The sequence below is a fragment of the Varanus komodoensis genome, unplaced genomic scaffold (genome assembly GCF_004798865.1).
Source record: "Varanus komodoensis strain SLA01 unplaced genomic scaffold, ASM479886v1 scaffold6_4, whole genome shotgun sequence".
NCBI classification, from domain to species: Eukaryota; Metazoa; Chordata; class Lepidosauria; order Squamata; family Varanidae; genus Varanus; species Varanus komodoensis.
This window is the reverse complement of record NW_025336347.1, coordinates 18212415-18226960: the sequence shown is the minus strand read 5'-3', so window position 1 is coordinate 18226960 and position 14546 is coordinate 18212415. Positions and strand designations below refer to the sequence as shown.

At 45.2% G+C, this 14546-nt stretch overlaps 2 protein-coding genes across 3 annotated transcripts in view; one reads left to right on the top strand and one right to left on the bottom strand.

The window, feature by feature from the left end:
* IMPDH2 (inosine monophosphate dehydrogenase 2) overlaps positions 1-3351 on the top strand; it is a 31574-nt gene extending 28223 nt beyond the window's left edge. For both annotated transcript variants that reach the window (XM_044451966.1, XM_044451967.1), the window contains 4 exons: positions 862-1006; positions 1365-1508; positions 1729-1812; positions 3051-3351. In XM_044451966.1, coding sequence (XP_044307901.1) covers positions 862-1006; positions 1365-1508; positions 1729-1812; positions 3051-3072 — 395 coding nt within the window. In that variant the 3' untranslated portion in view covers positions 3073-3351. The remainder of the gene's footprint in view (positions 1-861; positions 1007-1364; positions 1509-1728; positions 1813-3050) is intronic.
* Positions 3352-6822: 3471 nt separating this feature from the next.
* On the bottom strand, positions 6823-14546 carry NDUFAF3 (NADH:ubiquinone oxidoreductase complex assembly factor 3). The gene is made up of 5 exons (XM_044451968.1): positions 14449-14546; positions 11419-11611; positions 9847-9913; positions 8159-8259; positions 6823-7343 (listed from the first exon to the last, which is right to left on the bottom strand). Exons 1-5 carry the CDS (start codon positions 14523-14525, stop codon positions 7251-7253), a joined length of 531 nt encoding a protein of 176 aa, XP_044307903.1. The 5' UTR covers positions 14526-14546; the 3' UTR covers positions 6823-7250.

Here is a 14546-nt window from a genome sequence, read left to right as displayed (position 1 = left end):
CATGTAAATATCCATATAGTATGCCCAGGGTATATATAATATATACCCTGATTTATAATGCTTTAAAGGCAGAACACCCTAGAGAAGACAATAATGCCAGGGAGACTTGAAGGCAGAAGAGAAAAGGAAGATCACATATGAGATGGATTGACTTCATAAAGGACCCTGAGCCCTGATTGTACAAGAGCTGAGCAAGTCTGCCATGGATGGAACAGTTCAGAGGTCTTTCACAGGGTTGCCATAAGTTGGCACATAGCAAGAACCACAAAGGCACATTAAGTTTTTAAAAGATTCAGAAATGGCAGCTCTGGCTTCAGAGGAGAGCCAGGTATGTGCCTCATCCATGGAGTATGCACTATCAAATGCTGGAGGATGACACTTGTTTCGAGTATTTGATGTGCTTCCAGTTTACAACTGTAGCTCTAAAGTAATAGCACAGACTGATGTCATTCAGAGGTTTCCTAAGAAATAGTGTTTTGAAACTGATTAAAGTAGGTTTCTATAGGTAAATCTATTAAAGCAGACCTTGAGGGGGAAACAAGAGTTAGCTTATAGCACACACATTTCTAACCTTAGGGAGCCAGTGGGGGTGGATTGGACATCTGCAGTCAACTTAGCAATGTAGCAGAAGCAGACAGTGTATTCCACCACTTCCCAACACTGTCAAAGTGTTGTGTAAGGGGAGGTAAACGTGATGGATTGGTGCATGTAAAAGCAGTTCAGTATATTTTTGTCTAGCTGAAATCAAAGATTACTCCCCACCCCATGATCTATAAACGGGCAGCAAATCAAAACCAGCTTCCCTTTTTAAAAATTGCATAGCATCTCTCATTATTGCTTTTGTTTTCTTTGTGGTTCTAGTGATGATGGGCTCCCTTCTGGCTGCCACCACAGAAGCCCCTGGGGAGTATTTCTTTTCAGATGGGATCAGGCTGAAGAAATACCGGGGCATGGGATCACTTGATGCCATGGACAAGAACCTAGGCAGCCAAAACAGATACTTCAGGTAGAAGATTTTCCTTGCACAAGGGCAGCTTGAGGGTTACCATGCTGTTTTGAACAACCACAATAATGCATGCAGACTGAGGAAGATATATGTAATATATGAAATTCCAGGAAGCTGCCACATCTTTATGGGATTTCCTTCTGCTGGATTTTGTCAGACTTTAGCCTGAATACATTTCAGAAAGAAAAACCTCCTATTTGGGCCAGGTATCAGATTGTTTGGGTGGCAAGAGAGAAGAATCTACCATATGCGCTGTCAAAAAATGTAGTATTTTATTTCCTCATCTCTGAAAAGAACTGATAGACCAAGCCATTCCAATTCTGTAGTACTCAAAATGCTTTTTCTTTGTGATTTTCAGTGAGACAGATAAAATTAAAGTGGCACAGGGGGTCTCTGGAGCTGTACAGGACAAGGGCTCTATCCACAAGTTTGTGCCATATCTGATTGCTGGCATCCAGCACTCCTGTCAAGATATTGGTGCTAAAAGTTTAACACAAGTGAGGTGAGTTTACCAGTGGTCTCTGTTTCACAGTCCTCCTCTGTATCCTGGGATCATACCATAATAGCCATGCAAGCATGGGGACATAATGGTGTTTCTAAATCTTCCAAGTACAGCCCTGCATGGGTTAGTCATACTACAGTTCCAGTGTTTTTCTAAGTGTGGTGCTCTTTGTGGTGGATCAAGAATGCTCACTCAGCCCTCCCATTCCTTTCCTCACTAGGGCCATGATGTATTCTGGAGAGTTGAAATTTGAAAAGAGGACATCGTCTGCCCAGGTGGAAGGAGGGGTTCACGGCCTCCATTCGTAAGTTTGTATATGCTTTATCCAGCTTTCAATAAGGATAATCGAATGTTCTTTTGGTTTATAGCCTGGGGTGAGAATTATTTGCCTACAAGGAGCTTGTAGCCCCAGACAACCACATGGCCAGTACTAAGGAGCACCTTGCAGGCTTTCTTCCTGAGTTCAAGAGTTGCTTCAGGCCCTATCAGCAAAGACAGCCTAAACAGCCACATTTTTGGCACTTCTTCGTACTTTCTGAAGCAGGACTAGATCAACATTGTTCCTGCATCTGGTAACAAGCATCACTGCTCCTGCAGGAGCAAAGATGGTACAGCAATGGGGCTGCACTTGTTGGAAATGTCCAAAAGTTTTTAGTAACATGACTAAATGGAGAGGTCAGAGGAACTGTCTGCTGGTTGTTAGGGTTGTTATGGCTGAAGTTTTAAAAATAATTTGTATGGTACTCTTGCTTGCTTACCAGGCTTGAGCTTGCTGCCCTTCACTCCCAGTCCTTGCATGTATTTGGGAGTGGCTGGTATGGAGTTGAGGTTCTAGGTAATTTCATCCCATTGAGACAAGCCTCAGGACACAATCCTATGCACGTTTAGACAGAAAGAAGTCCTAGAATTCATCATTCCCAGCTGGGGCATTCCGAGGGTCATGGAATTTTTCTGTTTACGCATGAGAAGCATCATACCCTTGGTCCTCAAGCACTCACAAAGGTTGTATTTGTATCCATAGTTAGTAGCAGATCCATAAACACAGCTGAAATGTTTTTTCTAAGGTTATTTTGAAGAACCATCAGTTGTGGGTCCCTTATTTGGAACATGCTTCTGATTCAGAATTGGGACACATACTATGATTGTAGTTCTGAATGAAAAATCCATAGGATTGAGCTGCACAAGAATACTGTGAACAGAGAAGAATAGGAACCAAACAGCTAGCAACCCATAGCTCTATTTTAAAATGATGGCTAAGTTGGCCACACGCATCCTTGCTAAGTTGGTAAATCTGGGTTAACCGTTTCCCTCTAAAGTAGTAATTCCACAATATTTCATTGTGCTGCTTCTATGAAAGCGGGATCTTCCTATCCAGAGCTAGGGCTTTAGCTCAAGCGGCTGTGCTGTTGAACCTTAATGAGGATGGATGGGGAGGGAGCTGCGTATTGGCACCTTAGAGCTCGCCAGTGTATAGTATGGCTTCTCACGACCTTGAGGATATCTTTCAGAGGATCAACATGACTTTTTCCTTTCCTTTCCTAGCTATGAAAAGCGTCTTTTCTGATGAAGATCCCTTACACCTTTCCAGAGCCTCTTTTTGCCCTCTGGTGCCTGTGCTGTTAATGAACATGAACTGCTGTCTTCACAGAAGTGCCATTTTGCTGGGGGGGAGGAGGAGCTGGGCCCAGCCTCCCCACCCAGTTCATCAGCTGCTTTGACCAAGGCTGAAGAGAACATACTAGCCTATTCCAGAGGAAGCTGAATGAGGCTCTTGAGAGGGGCCCTGTATGTGTGTGTGTTTTTTTTTACAATAAAGCAGAGGAGGGGGCCTCTTCCAACTTTTTCCCAGTGCAATTGCAGCTTTTTGATGCAGGGGTTGTCTTCCTTTTCTGTTTGCAGTTTCCAAGGAATGACTACAGCATGTACTCTCAAATGTGTGCTGGTGGATTCTTTACATACATACAGTCATCCATTTTACTTAAGAATTCAGTGTGGGTTTTCCATACTCCAGCATGACTATTTTGCTGCCTGAACTACATAGTAATTTCTCCCTGCTGAAGTCATGTTACACCTGCTTTTCCCATTCACACAGTGAGGTCAAACCCTGGAAGGTAGCACATACCTCCTCCTGCTCAGAGGTGTGTTTTACATTCTTAGAGGCATGTTCTACTAAGAAACTGAGTAATAATCTTCAAGGACTACAAGGAACTTGCCTCGTTCTGTTCTTACATGTGTTTTCAAGTGAGTGGTTCCCTTTTGAATTTTCACACAAGTATTTATTCACACATTCATGGTGGATCAGTGTTATTGGGAGGATTGGAGCATGTGGTGGAAAGCTTTTGGCATTAGTTAAGTGAGATGCTTTTCTATTCTTGCCAATAAAATTCAGAATGCCCTTTGAAATATGGAGTGCTAGTGCTCCCTTTGCTAGTGAAGTGAGCACTAGCAAAAAATTTCAAATAGCAATTATGAAATGTAAATACCTGAAAGCTGGCACCCAAGAAGCTGATGTTTGAAAATAGACTTGTCCTATATTAAATTAATTCTGATTCCAGAACACATGAACTGGAGGTAGTGAAAGAATGAAGTCTAGTGAATAGAAATGGTGATGAGGTAGCTTGGTGAAGGCATTTGGTAGTGGAGTGCTATGGAGAAACTACAGACAGCACATTCGTAAATGTGGATAACTGGCTGGAGAACTCCCATGTGCCACCAAACAATCACGGCAGAGCAACGTGAAAAAATGCTTCCATGACACTGCATAGTGGTGCAGGTGTCTGTACTGAAAAGGGAGTAACCATTCCCACTGCACCTGTGGGGTACATCTAGATCAAGAACAAGGAGTGTGCCTCTTTCCAGATTATATTGCCTGCAATTCCCATCATTCCATGCTATTGCCTATGCTGAATAGGGCCAATGGGAATTGCAGTCCAACCACATATGAAGGATCATAGACTCCCTATCTGTTACGTGTTTACCTCTCTTCAAAGCAGCTCAGCACTGAGCCCCAGTAAGCTGCCCACTGATGGTAGAACACTTGGGTCTGGCCCACCCATTCAGCTATATTACAATCACATGTACATGATACAAGTGGGGGAAAGAACTGTATGCTTGAAGAAAAAAATTGAAACTTACTCTAGACCTTGTCCTCCTGATTTTTTATGTTCTTTGACAAAGCATTTTCTTAGCTCGTACTTGGCTACAGTCAGTGAAGTTATACTGTGCACCTCAGATTTGCATACTGTGTCATACTATTACACTTGTGTCTTGCAGTGTGGTATTATGAAAATATACATGAACTTATCTCTCGGCCACTCCAAAATGCCTGAAAAACTAGGCCCCGGGGGGGGGCTTGCTGAAAGAGGTGCCCTGTACTTAAAATGTTTGAAAGTCTGTTGTCTCTGAACAGGTGCCCCCTTTTCTACTGATCTTTACACAAGAGCAACTTAGCTTTTGAAGCACTATGCTATATTTATGGTCTGTTATATGTGACTAAAACACAAAAATAAGTTTTAACTGGTCCTTTAGTACCTCTTTCTGCATGATTGGGTGGTGGGTGTCCTAAAATTAGAATTTTGAACCTAGCTACATGATGTATCTGTTTCATTCATTTTGCTCTGCAGATTCTTTGAATGTGTGGAGTTGCAAGAGACTGGCCAGAGTAACAAAACTCCTGCTTATCATGCACGTAGCCACATTCAATCACTGGCATTTCCAGACAGGGCTAGGAAAGATGCCAGGCACTGTAGCCAGTACTGAATAAGGTAGACCAATTATTTGATTCAGTATGAGACAGGGTTTGAAGCAGTCTTTGAGGTGGCATTCTGTGGTGCAGAAAAAGTTAGTGGAGGTATAGGGAGGAGCTGGAAGGCAAGCCTTTTGATAGCTGGCAGGAATGGATGTCACCTCAGTACTGCCTAGGATCAAAGGGATACTGGCACTACCTCCTAACTCAGACTGGGCAACTTCTTGTGCTCCAGATGTTTTGGCTGACAACTCTCAGCCCTAGCAAGCATGCCCAATAGCGACAGACGATGGGAACTGCAGCTCTAGAGATTTTTGTCCCAGAAGTGTTTGCCCAGCACTGTTCTAACCTACTGGGGTTAACACAAATAGAGGCCTGTTCTTCCCTTTGCCATTAAGCATTCTATAGGTTCTTAAGACGCTGTGCTTCATGGCTTGCGAACAGATATACTATATACATCCAATGCTTTAGAAAGACTGCAGGACAAATGTGTACTCCACTGGTTTGAGCAGTTTGTATCTCTTCTGCAAGTGCAGTCTAAGAAATCAAGGATGGGGCTTGCAAAGCTGAACTAGATAAAATAACAGCCTTTCAGTTTGTTGTGTGATTTCATAGGCAGGACTTTCCCCACTTCTTATACTTAAACGGATCAGCATAGTAAGCTATTGTAACTGACAGTGCTGGAACAGGTGGCCCACTGAGATGCTCCAGCAGAGCTTTCTGCATCTTAAAATGTGACTTGAAGGGGAGAAGCCACAAGTGTCAGTGGTGCAGCATAAACTGTGCACACACAAGGCCCCTGGTTCAATCCATGGCATCTTCAAGGGGACTGGAGAGATCCTTAAGACAGTATGAGACACTCTTCCCAAAGAGGTGCAACTGGTACCCTCACCCTGTTTTTGCTGCCAAGTAAAGGCTTAAATTTAGTACCTGCTTTTAAAACTATGGTTTTATTTGCTTTTCACTGCTGGTTTTAGTGTTTGTATTAATCTCCTGTTTTGATTTTATGTGGTTTTAGAATTGTTTTACTTTACCATAGATATACTCCATCGTTTTTTTGTGAGCCGCCCAGAAAGCCTTGGGGTATGGGGCAGCATACAAATGCAATCAAACAATGCCTTCCCCACCCCGATACCTCTCAGATGCTCTGTACTTCAGCTTGGCTAACAGTGGGCAATTCCAAGAGCTGTGATCTGAAACAGCTGGAGGCTAACAGGTTGGGAAAGGCTGGTACAGACAGTAGGGAGCCAGACCAATGCTGACATGGCAGAAGGAAGCTTCCTGTGCTGTCTTGTACTATGGGATTATTCTGGCAATCTTATCCTGCCTTGACATCTCCTGCCTTAAGTTCCATGCAGAAAGGGTGGGACAGCAATGCAAAAATTATTCATTCCTCATAGCAGGGGTGGACAATCCAGTGGCCTCTTGATGTTTTGGAGTACAGTTCCCACAATCACTAGTCATACTGGCTGGAATTAATAGGAGTTGTGGCCCACAATATCTGAAGGGCATGAGGTTGCCTAGCATTGTGCTACATAAATGCTTCATAAAACACACAGTTCGTGGGGATAAGGAATGGGGAGAAAGACTGATTGATTCAAAGTACAGCGGAGATGGCTAAATATGTCCATTTCTTCCCTTTGAGGAAAACATCCAAAAAAGTAGCAGCTATTTCAGTGCTGAGTCACAACTGAGTCCTGTTCTTATATGAACAGAAGCAAAACCAGAACACACACACTGCCAGATTATACTGTTTCAAGTATATTCTGCCTCTTCTCCACTCTTGACTAGCTCACAGTCCCACACTAGGATGGTGTGTTTCACTCTGTAGCAACAACACGCTTGGCCATGATCCGTCTTTCTTTGGCTGATGCTGCTTGGAAGCAGGCGGGGCTGCCGGGCACAGCAGTGAAGGTGGCAGGAATGACAGCCAAGTTCCCTTTTCTGCCCTGGCAGGCTCTTCCCAGCCAGGGACTCTTCAGCTTGCCCTAAAAGACTCAGCCACCTGTAACCATAGTAGGTGGGATGAGTCCAGCAGCTGTCACACGTTGCTCAGTTATCAAGAAGTTGAAAGTTGCACAGGCATTGGGCTGTGAAAGCAAAGAGACAAATGAGTGTGTGGGAAAACAGGGTGCAAAGCCAATGGATTAAATGCATCTGAGAGTGTTCAATATGAAGAGAAAGTGCATTTCCCTGTGAACCTCTCTCTAACTGCTGAGAGTTTGTGCTGCCTATGCAGCAGCAATGTAAATGGAGAAGAGGTACTGTTTCTACTTTTCAGAAAAACTATGTAAAAACCACATCAAAATAGAGTCCTCACAAATCCTGGGGTGGAACAGAACATATATAAACAACCACCTCTTGAGATACAAATAAATATGTTCCATGCACATGTTTCAGTTTCAGGACTCTTAGCAGATACTGCCAGCATCTTTTTGCATTATTTTTAAACAACCATGAAAACTAGAATCATCATGCCTCAGCTTTATACATACGAAACCAAACGAGAGCCAGCTAAAGACATTTTGCTGCCTGAGGCAAAGGACAAGGTTTGGACCAGATTGGCAGTTGAATGTGCCGATAGGAAAGCATCCTCTCCCACATCCAAGAGCAGCAGACTAGCTTAAGGAGTACAGAACAAGACACACAGCACACAGACTTCTGTCTTCCATCATCTCGCTGTCAGTTCCTGCCCCAGCACCTTAATCCTAAGGCAACTGTCTTACTCTGCCTAGGGCTGGCCCTGCACTGGATACTTCATGAGACAATGAGATTCCAAGACCCATGTCCCATCTAGAGCCACAAAGCCAAACAAGTCTGCAAGACACCAATAAGCCCTGTCTTAAGATTGAAGGAGGAGATTCCCTTCTTATGTTTCCCCACCCTCCTCTACCCATTCTCTTACCGTATCTTGTACTTCCACGGCAATCCCACACTGACGCATTAATTTCAAGACTGCAGGATCCAGCCTCTGCACTTTATCTCCTGTGCCCAGTATCAGGATTTCTAGGACAGCCAATGGAAGAAGATGGAATAAAAGGCCCCAGTTCAAGCTCCCTGACTGAGTGTGCTTTGATCCTAGGGACTAGAAGCAAAGATGGTCAGCTATGACTGGCATGCCAGCTGACAGCAACTGCATTTGGCTCTGGCCAGCTGCTATTAATCCTATTCACTGGCTTAGGTGTTCAAAAAAGCTATAATCTTTGCTCATGAAAGGGCAAAGTGATATCCTTTGGGTTTTTTGGCTGCACCTGACCTTTCTCAGTGTCCTGTACTTTTACATGATATGAATATTTCTATGGATCACAAAATCCTGATTAGTCCTGTCAAAACCTGCATTTTAAAAGGAAGCCTGAGGTTTGATAGCATGCTGTCAAAGCTCTGTGTTCCCATAAAGGAGGTAGCTCATATTTTTCCATCTTCCCAAGCACCCAGAGTCTCAGGAGAGGATGGAAAAGATTCAGGACACTGAGAAGAGTCAGATCCAGCCAGAAAACGGACCTTGTTGCAAGCATTAATCTACAGGCCGCTTCCTTTTGCAAGCAAAGTTCACACATAGTTTTGCTTTCCTTGATAGCTGTCAGGGAGAACAAAGTTTAAAAAATAACCCAATTGGGAGCTTCTCTGAATCAATGCCCACAACTGGTACCTGCTAAATTTTATAGCAGGCGCCTCCCAGGACGCTGTCCATGCCAGGCATCCCATTTTAGACCCATAGTGCTATGCAGCTCTAAGCTTGCACAAATCCAGGTAAAAATGCTTCCCATTTTAAAAGAAGGTGACAAAGCAGGTACCACACTGGAAAGGTTGTCACTTGCTGTCAACGCAGACATAACCCCCCTTTAAAATAATCCAAAAAAATGGGGGGAGGGAAAGCAGAGATACATGGTTGGCAAGAGGACACTGAGCCAGTGGGGTTGCCCCACCATGCTCCTCGGTGGGATGGCTGTCACCCACCAGCGCCGGACCTGGCAAGCATTGGAGTTTTGCTGTTCTTTCTGAGCAGTTTGCTCGTAGCTTTGTGGATCCAACAATCCATGGGTGATGCCCCAGGAAGCCACTCTGCAGTAAGTGTTCCAGGTTCTCATGACACAACCACCTGTTCATATAATGTGAACCCAATCAATGCATGCAAATCTAAGTGCAATAATTGTCTCGTATGCTATATTTTTGGGTTAGCTCGGTGCAGAACTGCACCTTACACTACAAGTCATTCTTATTGCCTAAACTGGTGAATTTAGAGCCAAGACAGCACCTCACTTAGTGTGACTGAAAGCTGCCATCTTGTTCTCCTGCTGATGGGAATCCGCTCAGCCCTGTGCCTGTGAATCAAAATAAGCTGGTTTAGGGTTAGGAGGGCAGGCAGGAATTAGATTATCCAGATCTAGTTTATTTATACATGTATTTATAGGTCACCTATATCTGCCGAGGCCTTCCTAAGTGGCTTGCAATGCATAAATTATTATTATTACAGCCAAGTACCCAGAAGCCCACTTCCCTAGCACAGGCTTCCATAGGAGACGGCTTTCTCTGCATTCCCACACACACAGCAGAAGGAAAGAAAGTAATTCAAGAGCAACAGGCATCACATACCTATCTTGGGCTCCAGGAGGCGGAACAGGGCAAGGCTCTCAGCATTGATATCCTCATACGTGCCAACCTGGAGAGGGAATGGGCCCAGCAGAGAGAACCGTGTAAGAGGAAACCCCATAAGTACTTTGCAACTGAAAATACAGAGCATGGAGCCAAAGGACTTCCATCAAAATGCATTTCTAAGGTGCTTTGGAGGCTTCCACTTTAGTTGTTTTTGCACTCTGCTTTCCTTCCTCTGTGGAGAACCCCCGACACACACACACGTGAAAGATGCAGTGGGCCATTTACTTTTGCCTTTCTCAAGTAGGTGCTTTGGACTTCAATTCATATCAGCCCAGGCCAGAATCACTAATGGGCTAAAGGCTACTGGACTGGGAGCAGCTGATCTAGCCCCACCCTGGATGGCCCAGAGAAGCAAGAGTGCCTAATCTTAGCAGATGCCTGTTTAGCCACTTTGCCAATCTCGTAACTGCAGCCTATGTGAGCACCAGTGCAGAGCAGCTGAGCCCCCCCTGAACCCCCTGAACCAGAAAGCTCCTGCTCCAAATCCGCCAGTGCTGGGAAACCAGCCACCTTTGCCAAGGCATTATTTTTCAGCTCCTGCCACATACAACGCAGCAGGAGTCCCATGTCCATGCAGATATGTTCCAGGCCCCGCAGGGGATGCCCGAAACCATGCATAATAGCAAACACTGCATGTACTATACCCTGTACACAGACATGTCTTTTTTCACAATTTCATGGACAGATTTGTTCTTACCATACATCCTACCAACCTCAGCACATAATTTTTTTTCATTCCCTATTAAACTGAGAATTTTCACTTAAAAGTAGTATTTCTCCAAAATGGAATTTCCCCCTTAAACATCCTTGCACTTATTATAAAGTGGGGTGACAGTTTTCTGGGAGGGGATTAGGATTTACTTCTCTTGAATCAAAATGAAGCTCCTGTCCCTTTAAAACTTGCAGCATAAGGAAAAGTTTAGCAGCTCCAGCTTTTCCCACATCATGTTGCACTGAGGGTAGAAGTCCCACTCTGATGTCCCCCCACCCAGAGCCTGTTTAGTACATTAGGCAGCTGGTCTCATGACTGGAAGGTCCTATTCTAAGCCTCTGAGAGGGGCCACCACCCTTTTTAGCAGAGGGCCCTCCATGCTGGGTGAACGCTTGGTGGAAGGGGGTCTCTGCTTCCAGACCCAAAGGGCCCAGTCGCAATAAAGCCCATGCCCAATACTTTGCACCCATTTACCATATTTTGGGCCCCACTAGCACTCTAGCTCAGCACCAGAATTGTAAGAACCTTCCCTAAACTGATGGCCTCCACCTATGTTGGACTGCAACCCCCATCATCCTCAGTCAAATATTTATGACCAACATGGATAAGGTTATGGGATCAATGATGGGCACAAGGCCGGGAAGGATGGATTCCCTGGAGGTTCTTCTGAGCTGTTGACAATGCCATGCTAGCCAGTGATGAGACAGCTCCTTTGGTTCTTCCCCTAGCGTTTGGGGGCAGGAAGAGACAGATGCAATGGATGCCAATTCCGGAGCTGTTTCCTGCCCCACACTCACATTCCACTGGAGGATGGCCTGTGAGAAGACAGCACAAGGTCCCACCACCATGTTCTTGCTGATGGTGAAGCCCCGGTTGGTATAACCTTCGATGTACATGATGTCTGGGGACTCTTTTTCCAAAAGCTGGATGGTTGTCCTCTGGTACATTTCATCATCTGAGGGCGTGAGACGGTGACCCCGCTGTGGCTGCCTGTCCATAGGAGAATGAAGAGCACGTTTGAGTCTAAGGATTCAGTTAACACAGATCACTGCCTTGGTAATTCGCATCACTCCTTCTAATAGCAAACTCCATTCCCAAACACCACCAGCAGTGCATCCAAAATGGGGCTACTGAGAAACAAGAGAAAGGTATCCTGAAGGTCTGCAGCAGTTAATATATATATATTTGGGGAAGAGACCTCAAAGGGCAAACCCTCCAAAATCTAATGAAGCACACACACATTCATAGAACAGTGAGGGTCTGTCTGAGACAGAAGTGGGGAGGAAGCCAAAACTGGGGGAAGAATTGCATATCCTGGAAGAAGGCCTGGCTGACTGAAACTCTGAACAACAGCACTCCCCACACTGCAACATTTTGTTGCTGGACCCATTTGTACAATTAGAATTCCAATTTCAGCCACAAAATAGGCCCAGTAAAAGGAGGGAGAAATAACTCCACTCCAGAATGCCTCCAGCAGAAATGCAGCAAGGCAGCTGAAGTGTGTTAGCAGTACCCATATTAAGTGATCTTCAGCAGCTGTTAATCACCTGTGCAATAGTCAATTTTGAAGAGGGATGCTCATCATAACACTCCCCCTAACCCCGCTCAGAAACTGAGCTCATCTGTATCAGCAAATCCGTTCCAGAAGTTTTATTCCCACCAGGAACAGATCCTTTTGTAATGCCCATTCAAGACTAAGCTGCCACAAAACAGTTTGCATTACAACAAAGAACAATGATTTTAGTGGGAAATGCATACTGCTCTAGTTACTGTAGGAATTGCAGCTGGGGGGGGGGAGAATGAAAATCTGAGAGTACCCTTGCTTTAAAGGGGGGGGGGCAGGGGCTGCATATTTGTGAGCCCTGGTTCTGCTACACCACTGCTTACAGTTGTCCTTTAGGAGAAAAGCCACAACTAGCCAACAATACACCACAGCAGAAAAGGTAAGCCTAAAATTGTATACTTGGGGATAAAGCATGATGCATGGTCCACATTCACCCTTCCTCAGCCTTTTCGATATGGATCCCAAAAAGCAATGGTATCCCCACTCCACGGGTTAGATGGGAGGAAAATCAGTGGTAGATGCACAGCAATCAAATGTCGTTGTGGGTAATCACTATTTGTGTCAATCTTCTCTTGCAAAGCAGCAAGGTAAAGAGGCAGTAGCAGCACCTTATTGCAATACCAGAAAGATGGAGCAGGGTAGAAATACAAGGCCGCAAATAGTTTGTGTCTGCACCCTTCTAGTATCCTCTATGACAGTGGTGAGCAGACATCAGGGTCATGGGATCTATTCTGTCTTGTTTATTAGAACTCCAAGATCTACTAACCAGAGCCCTGGTGCCAAAAAATGTACGCTAAGAATAAAAAAGATTTGCACACACATTTAGTACATGAATTTGTCTTCAGCAACAGAGCCAAATTCACAAATCCTAACATGCCTACTCTTGGATCATGCATATATTCATGTTTTTGTAATAGATTAAGCCATTTGGTGAGGCAGTACTACTCAAAAGGCAGGTAAAGTGTCTTTCACATAAATAAAACTGACATTTTGTTACGTGCTACAAGTCTTCTCTGACTTATGGTGACCCTATGAAACCTAGTGTAATGGCCTTTTAAAAGGCCAAGTCAAAAGTCACAAAATACTGTAAAAGCTTTTGAATTTTTCAGAACTCTTCATCAGGCTAGATGGTCATTTCCTTTTCCTGGCAACACCTGGGAGGTCCCAACTGTAAGTCAGGATCATCTCAGTACCTGGTTAAGCTTCATTTAAATGTCTATCTCCATCTCCCACTTTCCATCTCAGGTCCAAATAGCTTGAACATCACACCCCCAATCTTGCCTGAGTTCCACAAAGTGTGAAAATTTGCACGGAATTTTGTGACCTTTTGAGCCGGCCTAAAAAAGGTAAAGACATGAAGTCCAGTCATGACATTAAGTCCAGTCATTAAGTCTGCACTTGACACTAAGTCCAGTCATGCCTGACTCTAGGGGGCAGTGCTCATCTGTTTCCCAGCAGAGGGAGCCAGCGTTTGTCCGCAGACAGTCTCCGGGGTCATGTGGCCGGCGTGACTAAACACCGAAGTGCACGGAACGCTGTTAGCTGCCCACCGAAGTGGCACCTTTTCATCTACTTGCATTTGCATGCTTTCCAACTGCAAGGTTGGCAGGAGCTGGGACGGAGCAACGGGAACTCACCCCGTTGTTCAAATTCGAACTGGCGACCTTTCGATCAACCAGCCCAGCAGCACAGCAGTTTAAACCACTGCGCCACCTGCAGGCCCTGAGCTGGCCTAAGAAAGGCATTACAGCAACATGGATTTTAGCATATTCTAGTACAACCCGATCTACCTTCTGCCCACTCCTGCTCTATGGGTTGCCAGACCACCCAGCACTTTCAGGCCGTCGATACATTCTGCCGTGCTTATAATAGCACAAACTACATATAAGTAAATAAAAGGGGAGTATCTCGTAGGCTTTATGCCAGCCTATCACAGTCCGGAGCCCTTGGACTACAACTCCCGTCATCCTCATCCAGCAGGGATCGCTGCTTTTCGCTATAATGAATTATCTACCCAAAACCTCAAGGAAAGCGATTAGTCTCCTCCCACCACGCTCGCCAAGAGGTACAAGCAGCAATGGTCAATGGCCACCAGCTCAAGTTCTGCACGAAACGAGGGCTCGGCAGCCTTGGCAGGCACGGTGCATCTGGCTCCCTCGGCGTACCTCGAGGTCGAGGAGCGGGTCACTGCGCACGCTCCATCCCCTCCCATTTCGCGCTATGTGCTTCTCCCTGAAGGAGATCCTCCTGGATCTGTACTTACCTGCTGGGGTACATGGGCCTGGCTGCAGCCGCGAGCCTCCAGCCCACAGCTGAGCCCAGCAGCCTGAGCGCGGCCATCGCGGCAGAAGCACCCAAGGC

Excerpts from the sequence above, each read along its gene's own strand:
- NDUFAF3 (XM_044451968.1), bottom strand. The coding sequence starts at position 14,525 with ATGGCCGCGCTCAGGCTGCTGGGCTCAGCTGTGGGCTGGAGGCTCGCG. Across the intron at positions 9,914-11,418 it reads AGGCCATCCTCCAGTGGAAT|GTTGGCACGTATGAGGATAT; the intron begins GTGAGTGTGGGG and ends TTCCCTCTCCAG. Across the intron at positions 8,260-9,846 it reads CCTCCTGGAGCCCAAGATAG|AAATCCTGATACTGGGCACA; the intron begins GTATGTGATGCC and ends TGGCTGTCCTAG.